Source organism: Chiloscyllium plagiosum, chromosome 7, assembly GCF_004010195.1.
Source record: "Chiloscyllium plagiosum isolate BGI_BamShark_2017 chromosome 7, ASM401019v2, whole genome shotgun sequence".
Classification (NCBI taxonomy): Eukaryota; Metazoa; Chordata; class Chondrichthyes; order Orectolobiformes; family Hemiscylliidae; genus Chiloscyllium; species Chiloscyllium plagiosum.
Genome location: NC_057716.1, coordinates 15,094,658 through 15,112,131, shown reverse-complemented (window position 1 = coordinate 15,112,131; position 17,474 = coordinate 15,094,658). Strand labels below are relative to the sequence as shown.

General features: G+C 40.2%; 1 protein-coding gene across 1 annotated transcript; it reads left to right on the top strand.

The window, feature by feature from the left end:
- The first annotated feature begins 12,473 nt into the window (after window positions 1–12,473).
- LOC122551984 (secreted phosphoprotein 24-like) lies at window positions 12,474–17,474 on the top strand. The gene is made up of 11 exons (XM_043694547.1): window positions 12,474–12,594; window positions 12,741–12,844; window positions 13,280–13,408; window positions 13,515–13,646; window positions 13,759–13,803; window positions 14,606–14,650; window positions 15,018–15,062; window positions 15,747–15,791; window positions 16,736–16,780; window positions 17,055–17,099; window positions 17,222–17,474. The coding sequence occupies exons 1-11, from the start codon at window positions 12,543–12,545 to the stop codon at window positions 17,246–17,248; spliced, it is 714 nt and encodes a 237-aa protein (XP_043550482.1). The 5' UTR covers window positions 12,474–12,542; the 3' UTR covers window positions 17,249–17,474.

Here is a 17,474-nt window from a genome sequence, read left to right as displayed (position 1 = left end):
TATTTCCTGATGTTTCTCTAAAAGTTGTTTGTTATTTTGCTGTTTGGGTGGGAGTCCAGAGAGACCGTGCTGAAAACAACCTGTCACACACTGTGACCACATTCTTCACGTCAACTGCTAGCTGTTGGGGAACTGGAACTTCACAGTTTTAAATCCCGACTTGGGAGTTGGTTAATTAACAACGTAGCAAAATCTTATTAAAGTGGAGCTATCATTCCTGGATGATGACATTAGAGTGTTTCATATACCATCTGCGGAAAATGTGCTTTTGGTGTCAATTCTTGCAGCATGTGATAGTTGTGAATTCTGAGTTATTGGAAATGAGTTAAGAAGGTGCATTTGATTTTAACAAAGCCCAGTTTGTAAGAGACACCAGTCTCAGAGTCAAAGTAATCATTTGAAAACTTTTACACCAAGCAGTAAATTCTCAGTTGGCCACAGGCCAAAAGAGAATTTCTGTCTTCAACTTGCCAACACAGTGCTGGCCCTTCAAGATCCTACATTTTTTTGGCTGTTTTCTCCTTCGTTCTCAATGCATTCCACTGGTTTGTTTTTCCCTTCAGATTAGATTAGATTACTTACAGTGTGGAAACAGACCCTTCAGCCCAACAAGTCCACACCGCCCCGCCGAAGCGCAACCCACCCATACCCCTACATTTACCCCTTACCTAACGTTACGGGCAATTTAGCATGGCCAATTCACCTGACCTGCACATCTTTGGACTGTGGGAGGAAACCGGAGCACCCGGAGGAAACCCACGCAGACACGGGGAGAACGTGCAAACTCCACACAGTCTGTCGCCAGAGGCGGGAATTGAACCCGGGTCTCTGGCGCTGCGAGGCAGCAGTGCTAACCACTGTGCCACCGTGCCGCCTTCAGGAGCAGTTTCTATTGGTGGACATGATTTCATTTATTACTCAGTTTGCATTTTCCAGAATCCACACTCTGTAAATGTGACCAGAGGGTCCAGTATGAGAAACATTAACCTACCCAGAAATTACTGCCGCACATGACTGCCAGAACTCTGGCTGATGTGCAAATTGTCTGTCGCCATTCTACATGGGAATCAGTTCATTCAGGACAGTTGTCTCTCTTGCCTTTATTTAACAAGTCTGAGATAATCTTTCAACCCCAATGCAAGTGACACCTGCCTTTGCGAGCATAAACCTCTAAGTTACTTTCTTCCATACCAGCCCAATGATCAAATATTGAGAAAATTTGACCATCGTCTCAGAGGAAAGGGCATTGACGATGTTTGAAGTTGACTATGACTAATATTGTCATCAGAAGCTACTCCTGAAACTTGAATGGGACTTGCTCCAGGTGAATTTTATATTTGAGTGCTGTATCTTGTCATTGTTCATGTAAATTTCAGTCAATTAGTACCAAGACATGTAAATAAGAGTTACAGTTCCACCTTACTGTCATTAGTAAAGTTAGCGAAGTGTCACATCTTACATGGTATATCTAGAAGAGGGGGAATGATATCTGTCAAAGCAGTACAAGCTGCTCTATTCTCTAATGTTAACGTGTGTGTTGGCATCAAGTATTAACCTGCTCTGTAGCTCAGGACAGGTTTCAGCTCAGGCTGGGCAATGCTCCAATACCCAGATGTTTTGTACATAAGCTCACACACTGATTTATTAGGAGCAAAGCATTGTTTGTAAGAATGACCCTTTAATGCTGACCACAAGGAAAATATACAGCAGAGGCCAAAGCCCTGCAAGACAATCACTTTAAGACCTGAGTTTTGCCCTGTGATGATGACAGCAAACATCAAATATAGAATATTTTTGACACCCCGAGAAACCCAACAACTGAATAGTGGCTTGCATCTCATTCTCTAGCATCTTCAACCTATCCTGAGTGACCCTTCTCCATCAGAATGAATTTGTCTTTTTATTCTTCCACATAAATCACGGTTTGATGTCAATTAGACTCTTGATGATAAAGTCATAGAGTCAGACAGCACAGAAACAGACCCTTCACTCCAACTCATCCAAGTTTTCTAAGCTAAGATAATCCCACCTGCATGTATTCTCCCTATAATGTACTAAACCTTTACTATCCATGTAGTTGTCCAACTATCTTCTAAATTTTGCAAGTGCATGTGCATCAATCACTTCCTCTGGCAGTTTATTCCACATACAAACCACCCTCTGCCTGAAAAAGTGACCCGCATGCCTCATTTAAATCTTTCTTCTGTTGCCCTAAAAATATATCCTCTAGTTTTGAACTCTCCACCCTAGAGAAAAGACCTTTGCTATTCACGTTATCTATGCCCCTCATAATTTTATAAACCTCTATAAGGTCACCCCTCAATCTCCTATGCTCCAATGTAAAATGTCCCAGCCTATCCAACCTCTCCTTATATCTCACATCCTTCATTCCCAGGAACTTCATAGTAAATCTTTTCTGCACCATCTCCAACTTAATAATATTCTTCTATAGCAGAGCTACCAGAACTGGACACAATATGCCAAAAGTGGCCTCACCAATGTCTTGTACAGCCCCAACATGACCTTTCAACTCCTATTCTCAAAGGTCTGACCAATGAAGGTAAGCATTTTCTTAACTGCCTTAAGGTCCCCTTCTTAACCACCCTGATTACTTGTGATGCAACTTTGAAAAAGCTACATACCTGAAACTTTTCCATTGGGCAACACCACCAATGAACTGCATAAGTCATGCCCTTGTTTGTTTAACTAAAGTGCAAAACCTCTCATTTATCCAAATTGAACTCCATCTGTTACTCCTCAGCCCAGTGGTCAATTGGTCAAGATCCCTTTGATATCTTAGATTATCTTCTTTATTGTCCACTATACATTACCACCAATTTTGTATCATCTGCAAACTTACTAACCATGCCTCTTAAATTTTCACCAAAATCATTTACGTAAGTGACAAACAAAAGTGGTCCCAGTACGGATCCCTGTGGAACACCGTTGGTCACAGGCTTCCAGTCTAAAAATCAAGCCTCCACTAACCCCCCTCAGTCTCCTACCTTCAGGTCAATTTTGTATCCAATTGGTAAGCTCTCCCTGAATTCCATGTGATCTAACTTTCCCTACCAGTCTATCATGTGGCACCTTTATTAAAGTCCATGTAGACAACAACTACCTCCCTGCACTCATTTATCCTTTTGGTCACATCCTCAAGAAACTCAATCAAGCTTGCGAGACATGACTTCCCATGGACAAAGCCATGCTGACTATCCCTAATTAGTCCATGTCTCTTAAAAATGCATGTAAATCCTACCTCTCAGAATCCCTCTCCAACAACTTTCCCACCACTGATGTCAGAATCACTGACCTGTAGTTCCTCGGGCTTGTCCTTTCAACCTTTCTTAAATAAAGGATCACTTTGTTACTGAATCATTGAAATTGAAATAGTTTTGCATTTCTGCCAGCGATGCTACTCCTTGATCTCCTTCAGCAGCTATGTAATAGAGCCTTCAGAAAAAGCTTCTTCACTTCACAAATATCATCCAATCCAATATGTTTCTAACTCAAGGATGATTATTCACACATCAATGCAGTACAGATAACTGACTAAGTTTTTCCAAACATGACCTTTTCCTGATTGTAAACCTTAATATGGATAAAGGAAAGAGAAAAGAGAATTGTTTTTAAGCAACTATTAATCTCTGATCTGAGTGCCCCTTTCCTTCTCTTGAGATTGAGTTAATTCATCATCAGCATGTGATGGCTTACCCTGGCGCAAGGCCATTTACTCCCACTGAGAGTAGAATCTTAGCCAATGTCAATATTAGTCACTGAGGGTTTAGTTATTGACTGTACATCTTGTGAAAGGTCCCAAAAACCTATGAGATTTTTCAGAGTCAGTCCTAGGGTTTGAGAGGATGTCCATACATTTAACAATTTGATAGCCTCATTCTCAACACTCACCTAGGCAACAATGTTCATTGTTACTCAACAGCAATTCATTCTCATTGCAAAATTTAGCAGTCTGTTATATTATTCTCTTCACTGCCTTCTCTGTTTTGGATATGTCAATAAAGATGGATCAACAATGCCTGCCTGCAGTGAGCATGTGTGACCTCCTCAGGTAATACATTGCCCTGGGGTGGCACTGTGGCTCAGTGGTTAGCACTGTCTGCGTGGAGTTTGCACATTCTCCCCATGTCTGCATGGGCTTCCTCTGGGTGCTCAAGTTTCTTCCCACAATCCAAAGGTGTGCAGGTTAAGTGGATTGGCCATGCTAAATTGGCATGGTGTCCAGCTAGGTTGGCTAGGTGGGTTAGCCATTGGAAATGCGGGGTTACATGGACAGGGTGAGGGTGCTGGGTCTGTGTGTAATGCTCTTTGGAGGGCCAGTGCAGACTTGATGGGCCAACTGATCTTTTTCCACACTGTATGCATTCTTAAATCTGTGATTATTAAACTGAATTAAATTTTATACCTTTCCCAATTTTCTATCTGCCTGGGGTTTACAGATGGGAAAATAGGAAGAGCAAGTTCAGAAAACATAGGATATGTACTTTGGAATACAGTGGAGCTCTGATATCCACCATCACCAACTCCAGTCTATTTACGTTTATTTTATTTTTAACTCTCCCATATTAATGCTCAACATAAAGGTACAGCTGAAATATAAAGCCTGTGCCAGGAGAGGTAGGTTATGTTCTCTTGTGTATAGAGGACTGAGGAGTGATCAGATTGAGGCAGTTAATGTGATAAAGAGATTTGCTTGGTTGGATACAGAGAAATTATTTTCTCTGGGCTGTGATAAAATGTAGTCAAATCATTAAATTACAGAGAACTGTTCAGGTGCAGGATCAGGAATCACTTTCTCAATAAAAAAGTTAATAAAATCCAGGAACTCTCTTCTTCAAAGTGTTCTGGTGTTGGATCAGTTATGTTTTCTGCTTTGCAGATATGTAAAAGTGGCACACTCCAGGTTATATATCTGAGCAGAATTTTATTTAATGGTCTAAAATGTCTGCTGTCATGTTTCCATCTGCTTGCCTCAGTTTAATTGGTTTTGCTTTTGATTTACCACTCCAGGCTGAATTAACCAAACACAATGAGCAGTCAACAGCTAACAGACAATTAAACACTGTAGACTGTATTGAACTTTAAGACTGAAATAGATAGAGTACAGATAAAGTTAAATTAATATATCTTGAAATGAATTGTGTTCTCAGTTGTACTCTCCTACGTTATAGGAACTTGTACAGCACAGAGTTAACTGCTGTAGCCTTACCATCATGTACAGTCCATCAATTAACACTATTTAACAGGTACCAAGAAGTCTGGCCTGAGCTTTATGTAGAGAGCAGAAACGCAATGTGTTAGCAGTAGTGGAGATACAAGTCCAAGGTGGACAACCTTTCTCTCAGAGGAACTTGAAGATACATGAGGGAACAATAGTGACCATTAGTTACGATTGAACAACCAAATGGGAAGAAAATACCTAGATGCATTCCTGAGTTGAAGATTCAACTGAAGTAAGGTAAAGTATTTGAAGACATACCAGAAGTGAGGGAAAGTGAGGCATCCTCTGAGGCGGCAGCATCTCTGGGCTGGGTCATAGACCTCTGATTCTATGAAAGGACCAATGCAAGCACTGAGATGGGCGTTGTGGAAGTGGCATCCCCACAGGTACAGAACAACCTCAGATCTCCAACTCCTCCAGGTCAGTACTTTTCCATGCCAGCACAGTGTCACAACCCACCACAATTCTTCCAAGAGCTGATGAGAACTTTATCTCTCAATGCACTATTGTAATCTTGTGAAGCCCCAGCAGACTTTCCTTCAGTCCTTGTGGCCTTCGGAGTCTATTTTTTTGTTCCACAGATCTCATTACTGAACATGCACAATCCAAACACCGTTACAGCAGCTAGTGGGTTTGGAACATTCCATTGAAGATTTATATTGTGTCACTAATTCATGCAAATTTGGATCGTTAAGTGAAAGGCCCATTAGAACGTTTGGCGGTGTAGCTTTCCTTAGAGCTTTGGAGGCTGAGGGATGACCTTATTGAGGTTTATAAAATCATGAAGGGCATGAAGAAGGTAAATAGACAAGGTCTTTTCCTTGGGGTGGGGGATTCCAGTTCAAGGTGAGAGGGGGGAAAATTTAAAAGGGACCTAAGGGGCAACTTTTTCATGCAGTGGGTGGTGTGTGTATGGAATGAGCTGCCAGAGGAAGTGGAGGAGGCTGGTACAATTAAGGCATCTGGATGGGTATATGAATAGGAAAGGTTTAGAGGGATATGGGCCAAGTGCTGGCAAACAGGACTAGATTAGGTTAGGATATCGGGTCAGCAGGGACGAGTTGGGCTGAAGGGTCTGTTTCTGTGTTGTACATCTCTATAACTCTATCACTCTAAAATCATCTCTTAAAAATAAATCATACAGATGGCCATCAGAACAATGAAGAATTAAGTAAGTTGAACAAGGAAAAGACTTGGAAGTTGCAGGATTCTTTGATCAAATCAATATTGTTGACCCTACAGGAGAAGATATTGATCTGGGCCAGACTTTTTGGTCAAAGTCAACTTAAATGTCAGGAATTTGGACACTCTACTTTTCCTCAGTCCAGAACCAATCATTATCATCCTGTCTGATAGCTCAGACTGACTTTACAGTTTACATCTCTGCCCATAAGATAGCAATATCCAGATTTAAGCTGTCACAGGGGGTGCATCACTGCTTCACCCACGAGTCTTTTGAGGCAACACAATAACAATAATTAAGTTATCAAGGAACTAATGATGTCTTACCAACTATTCAGGACAAACCCCTGTTAAGTTCATAAGCATGCATTCAGTTGAACTTTCAATAGACAATAGGTGCAGAGGTAGGCCATTCTGCCCTTTGAGCCTGCACCACCATTCAATATGATCATGGCTGATCATCCTTAATCAGTATCCTGTTCCTGCTTTATCTCCATAACCCTTGATTCCACTATCCTTGAGGGCTCTATCCAACTCTTTCTTAAATTAATCCAGAGACTGGGCCTCCACTGCCCTCTGGGACAGAGCATTCCACACAGCCACCACTCTCTGGGTGAAGAAGTTTCTCCTCATCTCTGTCCTAAATGGTCTATCCCGTATTTTTAAGCTGTGTCCTCTGGTTTTTACAGCACAACCAGCCATTCAACCCACTTAAAAGTGCACTTCATACCAATTCATTTTGTGAAGATTGATGTCAATCTTTCTGGGAACCAGAGCTCTCACTGAAAGACATTTGGACAACAATATCTTCACCACAGTTTTCTCTGCCGAATGAAGTTTCAGGCTAAGTAGATTGAATTAAGTTTATGAAGAACTCGTTCAGCTTTTCCAAGAGGAAAGTCAGCTTAATGACCCTTTGTGGAGAACAAAATAAGGCTCTTTCTTCTGCAGTGATGTTTATACAGGAGATACACTCAGTGGGAGAGGTGGGGTTGGGGAGTTGGGTAGGGGGCAGGCAGGAAAGTAGTGAGAAGCCTGATAACATGTCACTATTGGACTATATTTCATAATTTCAAGAAGCCTAATTGGACAAGTATCTTTGGCTCTGCTTGCTGTACATCAAGACCCCTCTCATACTTTTCTAGATTTGAGGGATCTGCTCCTACAGTGATACAAGTTTGTGTGACCAGCAGAATTAATGAAGAAACATGATATGCATCTATTGTCAGGAAAAAGAGGGAGAAGTGAATTTAATTTTTTTGTTCTCCTGTCCATAACAGGGGTGACTTCTAACTTTATTTCTTATTTCTTTTAACTGTTAAAAATAAGTGACTGTGTGTTTCCCCAAAACCTATTTGTGAAGTCCAATTTAAAACTAATTCACAGCAAGTCCTTTAGGGTTAAGACAAAGCAGGTTTTATTATTGAATTCCAATCTTAGGGAAATGGCTCACAACACAAATTCAGACACACAAGCATACAGGCAAGCAAGAGAGAGAAAAAAAGGCAGGGAATTACAAATGTACTTAGAAATATAAGATAATGTCATCAGTCATGTGCATTAACGTTCAGTCAGTAAATCATAGCATCCCTATAATGTTGAAGCAGGTCATTGAGTATATCAAGTCCACACTGCCCCTCTGTAGAGCATCCCACCCAGACCTACATCCCTTCCCTATAACTCTGCATTTTCCATGGCTAATATACTAAGCCTACACATCCCTGGACTCTATGGGGCAATCTTTGGACTGTGGATCGAAATCCATGCAGACACAGGGAGAACGAGCAAACTCCATACATACAGTCACCCAAGGCTGGAATTGAACCCAGGTCCCTGCCATTGTGAGACAGCAGCACTAACCACCGAATCTCCGTGCAGCCCCAAATGTTCAGTGGAGCTTTACATTTGCTCTCTGCCAGAATTCCTATTCATGGCATTTCATATACAGGTGGATTGAAGTTGAAGGTGCTACAATACAATCTCGGTGTATTGGGAAATTATTTCACTTTTCAGGCAAAGTATAGGATTCTTTCCAGGAGTAAGAGATCAAGAGAGTTTGAAACTGGGGGTAGGCTGGAGCTGTTCGGTTGTTAATCATAGGATCATACAATCCCTACAGTGTGGAAACAGACCATTCAGCCCAACAAATCCAACCAACCCTTGGAATAATAACCCACCCAGACCTCGTCCCCTATCCTATTACTCTACATTTCCCCCTGACTAATACACCTACCTATACATCCCGGAACACTATGAGCAATTAGCATAGCCAATTCACCTAACCTACACATCTTTGGATAGTGAGGAAACCGGAGCACCCAGTTAACTTAATCAATGCAGAATGCAAGCTAAAGAAATAAGTCATAGCTTATAATTAAAACTGTTCAAAACCCAGCAGTATTAGTCATGCAAGCAGGGCTCCCACTTGAGTCACTTTAGTTATTGGGATGACTTTCATGCAACTGATCAACATCTATAGTTCTGTATGTAGTAATAGATAACTGGGGCCTGGGGGGCGGGGCGGAGGTTGTTTTACGGTGGGGGAGGTCATTAGTACCATCTCAGATGTAATGAGTTTCAATAGCAGGTTGCCATAGATTTTGCAACTATGGTTCTGGTTCTGACGGTACTCTCTATACAATGCAAGGACTATGATATTCCCAGAAGGTAATGTAAGCCTTTGTCCCCTGGTTACTGATGATCAGAACTTTTCAGAAGTTGAGGCTAACTGGCTACCAGCTGTGATATTGGCACTCATTTGCTAATATTGTGTTCGGGCATAGGAACCTGTACAATGCAGAGCATGCTGCCTCACCATCACGTACATTTTATCCATAAATATTGTTTAACAGTAACCAAGATACCATCTATCAACCCCTCAGAAAACGAACAGGAAATGACATCATCACAAACCCCAGGAACGCCATCCAGGAGAAAGATATAAATAGAAAGCAGGAGACAACAGCTTCGCTTCACTTGGAGGTCGCCACTGATGATGTTACCTAGCTAGGTAATGAAAAGTCTGGATATCAAACCTACAGCTCAGCGAGCAAACCTACACCCTAAACTCAGAATTCTTCATATTAAAGATTAAACACGAATAGCAGTTGGTGCTGAGTACATTTTTGTCTAATTATGTACTAACTTCAATTAAATTAGCAACAGTTAACATTCACTAGCAAATTCGTCACTATATTAAAAAATATTTCAATCTGCCAAATTTGGTAACTTTTCCTATTTTAATAATCATTTACAGTCACATTATTAACCAATATAATGAATGATTTAGTTCAGATTTTGACACCTGTTTCCCTATGGAATTTATCTTTCCTTAATTTAATGTTAGTTTATCCCAAATGTTTCTCTATTTGCTACTGTTCCTCCCTCCTCCCCCTCCCACACAAACCCCAAGGCCTACACTCAACTCAGGAGGCAGGAAGCCTAACCACAGATATCTACACCACAGTCAATAGTCCCCAGGCCAAATCAAATCTCTCTCTGCAGCTCCTACGCGTGATGGAGCTGAATAGTTTCTGTTGTTAGGGACACATCGCAAAGAAGCCTGCTCACTCCAGCAATTTTTCTCCATAGCTCCTTCATTGAAGCAGCATAGGCTATAGATGCTCCAATGACCTAGATTCGTAAAGTGAACAAACCTTTATCAAAGTTCCCATTTGTGAACACAGTCACGCAAAATTAGGATGCAAATCACCCCCACATTGTGACCACTGGTCAAAAGCATTCTGCAATTCAAGCACCTGACCATTTGATTATATTGAACATGGGGGTGGTTTATGTTAGGGGTTTAGTGAAGATCAGCAATAATAACATTTCTAGCCTTGCCAAAGATGTCCACATCCCTTGAGGGAATAGAAAAATAGCTGCATCACTGACTGATTTAGGAAGAAGTGATTCCAACAGAACAGATTAAAGAATTAATTTCACTTGCTCCCTCTGCTTTCAACCTTCACCTGACTGGCCTTAATTATCCGCTGGCCAATCAGTGGCCGGCTGCTCCGGAGCAGTTCTGCCAAGCACAGTGGGCACCGTAGTTAAGCCAAGGAAGCAGGGGATTAGTGATCCCACCTCTACCTATAGGGGATCTTAGGGAGAGGAGAAATGTTGGACATTAATTATTGTAGTTGGGGACAGGAAATGGCATTGGAGTGGAGGGAAAACTGTTGGAGCTGATTCCAATTGTCACCAGGGATCTGGACAATGGCACGGCAAATATTTCATGTGCCTACTTTAGGGTAGCCACTAAGACCCTACCCTTTGTTTTAACAGATTGAATCTATTGAGGAACTGTAACTACTAACTTTTCTGAGGTCATGCACATAAATTTCCCAGTTATTGATTATGAATCATAGAATCCTTACAGTGCAGATAGAGGCCATTTGATTCATGAGGAGAGAGATTTAAAAACGACATAAGAGGCAAATTATTTTACACGTAGGGTGGTTCGCTTGTTAAATGGACTTACCGAGGAAGTGGTGGATATGGGTACTATTACAATGTTTAAAAGACATTTGGATAGATACATGAATAGGAAAGGCATGGACAGATATGGGCCAGGATCAGGCAGCTCTACTTTAGTTTGGGATTATGTTCAGCATAGACTAGTTGGACCAAAGGGTCTATTTCTGAGCCGTAACACTCAATGACTATGAGTCAGTACACCCAATCCGAACAGCATCCCACCAAGAACCATCCATTCCCCATAACCTCACATTTCCCATGGCTAATCATTTCTGATGAAGGGCTTTTGCCCAAAATGTCAATTTCCCTGCTCTCCAGGTACTACCTGACCTGCTGTGCTTTTCCAGCACCACACTCTCAACTCTGACCTCCAGTCCGCACACTCTCCTAATCCACACATCCTTGCAGACTATGGGCAATTTAGCATAGCCACTCCACCTACCCGTGACTGTGGGAGGAAGCTAGAGCACCCAGGGGAAACCCGCACAGACACAGGGAGAATCTGCAAATTCCGCACAGACAGTTGCCCAAGAATGGAATTGAACCTGGGTCCTTGGCACTGTGAGGCAGCAGTGCTAATCATTTTGCCAGCATGTCACACCAAAACTAGGATAGTCCAGGGCAATCCAGAGTGTTGGTAACTGATGACATTAGAATAATTCAACAATTTATATTCATGCAGTACCCATAACTTAACAAAACTTGCAGGCTGCTTCAGACCATCTTGATCAACTATCCTGTAAAGGCATCCAAGTGGCCAAAAGCATGTTCAAAGACATGGAGTTGACATAGAATCTTAAAGGCTGAAAGTGAGACAGAGGGAGGGAATCTTAGAGCTTATTTTCCAGGCAGATAACATCACTATATTAAATGGTGCAGCAATTTAAACCTGGCAGGCTCAAGAGGCCAAGAGAAAAGAATTGCGGAAATCTGGAGGCTGAAGAGAGCAGAGAGATAGGGAAAGCTGAAACCAAGCAAGGATTTGAAAATATGGATAGTAATTTGAAAATTATGCGTTGCTTAACTGAAAGCCAAAGTAAGGAAGTAAAAGAGAGGGTGAACGGAACTTGACATGTGTTAGGTACTAGGCAGGAAAATTCAGAATGATTTCGGGTTTGGGAAAAAAGAAGTGAGATGTCAGTGAAGAGAATGTTTGAATAATGATGTCCAGAGGTAACAAATGCACAATTCAGGTTTTAGGAGCGGATGAGGTAATGCGTGGGTAAAATTGGGCAATGTTACAGAGATGGAAATAGGCAATTTTAGTAATGGCACAGATATATAATCGGAAGCTCAGCTCTATGAGCAATTCACATTGGATTGAAGGTGCCTTTGTACACTTAGAGATGACCAGTTCCTGTGCTCTGTCATTTGATTATTCCACATTCTGAGGAGGAACCTCTGATCTCACTAAATCTAAACATGATGACGTTACTGGGAGGAAGCTCTGTCCATATTTGAACCTCTTGGCAACAGCTTCCCCTGTCCAGAACCACCAAAACTGAGTAAATATGAGTCAGTGTTTGAATGTGGTAGGGGTGCAGGATATAAAAACTGAATGCAGCAAGGAAAGGGCAGAGCAAGAGAGAGAAGCAGCTCCTTTACTCTGAGAAAGCAGCCAGCTGATCACACAAGAGGCAGAATGAAAGCCTTCCTCCTCACCATTGCTGCAGTGCAGATTGTCCACTGCTCAGGTAGGTCCCAGAGAGAGAGCGGCTCCTCATCAAGCAACGAGTTATTGCCAATGAGGTTCACTCACTCAGATATCACCGAGGTGGAAAATAATTCGCTGAAGAGTTCTGTAATGTTTTGTACAACTTATCCTTTTCTCTATCGACAGGAATACCGAGCCCTAAGGATGCTTTGAGAGCGTCTGTTATAAAATTGAACCAAATCACCGAGACCAGCAATCTGTGTGGGATAACCAGGAGAAGGGTGAAGGATGTAAGTGTGGCCTGGCCTCAGTCTGTTTCACACTCTAAACTCTACAAGAATATTACTGAGTGCAGTTTAGTACTGATTATTAAACAGGAGCAGAATGTAATATTACACTTAGGCTGGTGAATCAGTTTGGAGGTTGGGAGAGATGATACTGTGCAGACATTTGAAAGTAGATAGTAATTTTACACTCAAGGTGCTGCTTAGCTAGTACTTAATGTAAGACAATGAGCATTGGGATAAATTGAACTGGATTTCAGTTAGGTACTGGCACCAGAATTCTGATTGACCTCAATTTTAGGAATGGAAGATGTGGGAGGTCAGCTAAGAGAATAATAGTATAGTGAGGTCGAGTCATAACGAATGCGTGAAACAGGTTTTTAGGCAGGGTTGAATGACATTAGATGCAGTCAGATAATGACAAACTGATTCCCTCATTAGATTCATCGCACTGGAAAACTGTCGTACAATGTGGATTTAACATTCTCTGCGAAAGAAACTGTCTGCTCCAAGAATTCTGGACTAGAGTTTGATGATGCCAGCTGTTACTTCCGCCCCAGAAACACCGCGGTAAGTTTGAAAATCACATTATCACACCCAAACCAGCAAGTGTACTGAGGGGGAGTTGCATCATAGGATTTACTGAGTGTAATTTTAATCAATTCTGCTTTGACAGGAGAAAGGTTTGTGCAAAAGCCGTGTTGAATATTTTGCTGATGAGGTCGTCGATGTTGTTGTGGAGTGTCGAGGCTTGAAGACTGTTGACAGCAACAGCGACGTTTCAGAGTCAAGTGAAAACAGCTATGAGGTAATCTCATAAATATACCTATCCACTTCTTGAGATTTTTAATACTGCAGATAACTTACATTTCTCATTGGTTTGCTGTGCTAAATAGAGAAATATTCACTTTTCATCACAGGTCAAAACTAAGTCAAGGGAGATGTTAAACGAGGAATCATTTAATGTGAGTATAAACTAGAAATCTGTCAGATTATTTACTTATTGATCAGAAATATTCATAAAAATGCTTCAACTCCAGGTTCTAAATGTGTCAGAGTGGAATATCAGACAGCAAATTGTTTTAGTCTGAGATACTAAGGCAGGGGAGTCAGTCTGATGCAAAAACGCAAATACAGAGAAAGTTTGTTCTTCCCTGAAGACAAAATTAACTGAAATCCATAGGGATGGACAGGCACAAGCAATGACATTAGAAGAGCAGTGTCTCTTACAATTTTACCAATGCTAAACACTAATTATTTGTCATTCCTAGATGGATCTGCAGATTTTTTACAATGAATCTCAATCAATAGGAGACTCAGAGCCTCCATTCATTTATCCATCAGTCCCACAGATTGTGTTGATTATTACTATATTTTAGATGTTCAATAAGGATTCCTCCACTCCACCCATAGCTCTAGCAGATCATAGGCTGCTCCTTTGTTCGCGAGAGACACAACTGGTGGTGGTTTTAATCTGAGGGTCACCACACCTCAGATAAGGGGAGAGTTTGAGAAGGAGAGTCGTTTGCAGCAACCTTAGCCAGTGCAGGAATTGAGCCGACGTTGTTGGTGTTACTTACCAGCTGTCCAGCCAACTAAGCTAACTGCCTTTCACAAGGGTAAAGCACTGAGCCATTGACTGTCAACTTGGAAACGCAAAGTGTAGTCACTTCCACATTTGGAACCTGTAGACATTGAATGATTTTGTTTTGAGTTGACTCCACATTTCAAAATGCTAAACATTCCAATCTGATTATTTTAATCCAGGAGGAAAGCAAGTTAACTGAATCATCACTGGAGGAATCTCCTGATGTAATTATAATCTAATTTTTTTTGTCAGATAACTATCAACAAATGTAAACTGTCGAAAATTGGATTCAACTGCATCAGAATAGAGTCTGAGACAGTAGTTGTATTTCGTTTAGTTAAATGCATGTCTATGACCTATAAATTTAAGCATAAATAAACCCTAATTTATGGTTTATTAATCACTGAAATCATTGGCTTAAAATAATTTCTGTTATAATATTATAATAAAATATAATTGCATTTTATGTGATATTGTAGTAGTAATTTAAAATTTAATTCGCTTAACTATAATTCAGTAACACAAAATATGTTACAAAATATTAAACTAATTCCCTGCAATAACCTGATGAATCTGAATATTTTATTCCAGGCAAATGGCAAGTCAACAGAAACATCCCTTGAGGATGCTCCCAATGTGAGTATTTATTATTTTATATTAATCTCGCTAGCTTTTCATGGACCATGCTCATTAACTGAGGGTTGTGTACGATGGTTAGTGCCATAGGGCAGCATGAGGGGCATGGTTCCAAAAATTATCTTAATTGGCGCAAGGATTGAGCTTATCCTGTTGGCATTGCTCCGCATCAAACTCTCACCACCTAACAAATGAGCTAACTCTCACAACATCCGATAGTTATCAACTTCAGTTGTTGGATTGATGTTAAGTGGATGGTGTTGATTTCTAACATTGAGAAGTTTCCAATAACTGGAGGGATGAAAATGATGGTTTCATGAGGACAACATTGCTGTCATTCTCCACATCCAATTGAATATAAATTATCTAGCAGTGTTGACAAAATACATAGTCATCAATGGAGAATGTCAGCTCCCATTTGTCTGTCCATCGACCCCATAGTCCCACTTTGTGTTTGTCTGTGTGTTGTTTGTCGTTGGGGCAGAAGGGTCTGGGGCGCACAGGAAATGTTTGGCAAGGATTTCTCTGCTCCAGCACTGAATCACTGAATCCAGACTCTGAACATAAAAGAGCTGTCACTTTCTGATTTATAATCTGATATAATTTAACTATTCTGTTTAGAGATAATTTTAAAAATCGAGATTATTTGCAAAATGCTAAGTTTTCTACCATATCTTAATTCAGGTGAACAGCAAGTCAACAGAAACCTCACTGGAGGATTCTCTAAATGTGAGTATCATCTGAGATCTTCTGTCATTTAATGATTTATCCAAAAAAAGTGTACTTGGAATTAACTGCATCGCAATAAAGTCAGCTCAGAGCTTTTAGTAAATTAAATGGATGACTAGAGAATAGAAGGTGCAAGAGTTAATATTTCTTCATTTTGGCTTAATAATCAATGAAAGCTTTGGTTTAAAAGCCATACAGTGAGATCGTCAACATACAGTTCTGGTTACCATACATCAAGGTGAATGTGTATGTATTTGAGAGAGTGTGGAAGAGTTTTCCAATAATGTTTTCATGGAGGAGAAACTTCAGTTATGAAAATAGATTGGAGAAGTTCATAGAATCATGGGATTGTAGAAATTGAGTCTGTTTCCCTTGGAAAGGAGAAGACTATAAAATGAAATTTGATAGAAGGTTTCAAAATCAAAACAGGTTAGGACCAACTAGATGGAAAGAAACTGTTCCCTGGTCATAAATGCATCAAGAATGAGAGAACAGAGATATCAGGTAATTTGAAAAAGATGCAAATACGATATAAGATAAAAAAGGTTTTCACACAACGAGTAGTTGTGGTCTCGAACACACTGCATGGAAATGTGATGCAGACAGGTTCAATTGAAACAAATAGAAATATATTTAGTATTATGGGAAAAGACAGGAACATGACACTAAGTCACAACGCTCACTCAGACAGCTGATTCAGACACAATGGGCCAAATTGCCTAATTCTGCACTATAATGAAGCCGTGATGAAGATAATTCCAATATTCAATGTTAATTACAAAACAACTCATGAATTCCTTATGTAAACATAGTAATCTGAATATTTTAACACAGGTGTAAAACCTTATTTACAATTTGATATAATTTAAACTGCTGTTTTAGAGCTGAATCTAAAAATGAAGATTATTTAGAAAGTACTAAATACATAAATCTGCATATTCCAGGTGAGAGGCAAATCAACAGAAACATCAATGGAGGATTCTCTAGATGTGAGTATAGTCTGACAATATATGTTGTTTATATTATCAACACAAATAAGCTGTTGAAATTTGGATTCAATTGCATTGTACTAAAGCGTGGAACAGCTCTGTATTTTTAAATAATGCATGCGTCAACCTTGTAAATTTAAACCAATAACATTTCCTCACTAATGGCTTAATAATCAGAGGAACCTTTGGTCCAAAGACAATTTCAATGCTCAATAACAGAAGAAAGATATGATTCCCTTTAATAAGCAGACGAATCTTAATTTGTTTTTAACAGTGGAACAGCAAGTCAACAGAAACATTGCTTGATGTGTCATCAAACGTAAGTATAAACCAGACCTTTGTGTCAGAGAATTGTCTCTCGATCATGATCATAACACACTAAACTCATACTGAACTCAATTCATCTGAAAATGACCATGACCATGATTGTGTTCATTCCAGGAACAAAATGATGATTCAAGATCCTAACCAGGAAAGCAACTTCTGAAAAGCTGAGCTTGATTTGAACACAAGAAGACCTCATTCATATTACAGAAAATGTTATCAATTGTACTTTATTTGTTCATTAATAGGAGTGAAGGGACCTGGGGTTCCTATCTGTAAATTTTACTGTAACTGGGAGATAATTTGTAAATGTTCTGTCCTTTAGTATATGTTGTTATCTTGTATTCTGTGGATCACATTAAAAATATAA

What these genes read in the sequence shown, in the direction of transcription:
- LOC122551984 (XM_043694547.1), top strand. Translation starts at nt 12,543, where the DNA reads ATGAAAGCCTTCCTCCTCACCATTGCTGCAGTGCAGATTGTCCACTGC. An exon ending in TAAACGAGGAATCATTTAAT is followed by an intron (nt 13,804 to 14,605) that starts GTGAGTATAAAC and finishes ATTTTAATCCAG; the next exon opens with GAGGAAAGCAAGTTAACTGA. An exon ending in CAATGGAGGATTCTCTAGAT is followed by an intron (nt 16,781 to 17,054) that starts GTGAGTATAGTC and finishes TGTTTTTAACAG; the next exon opens with TGGAACAGCAAGTCAACAGA.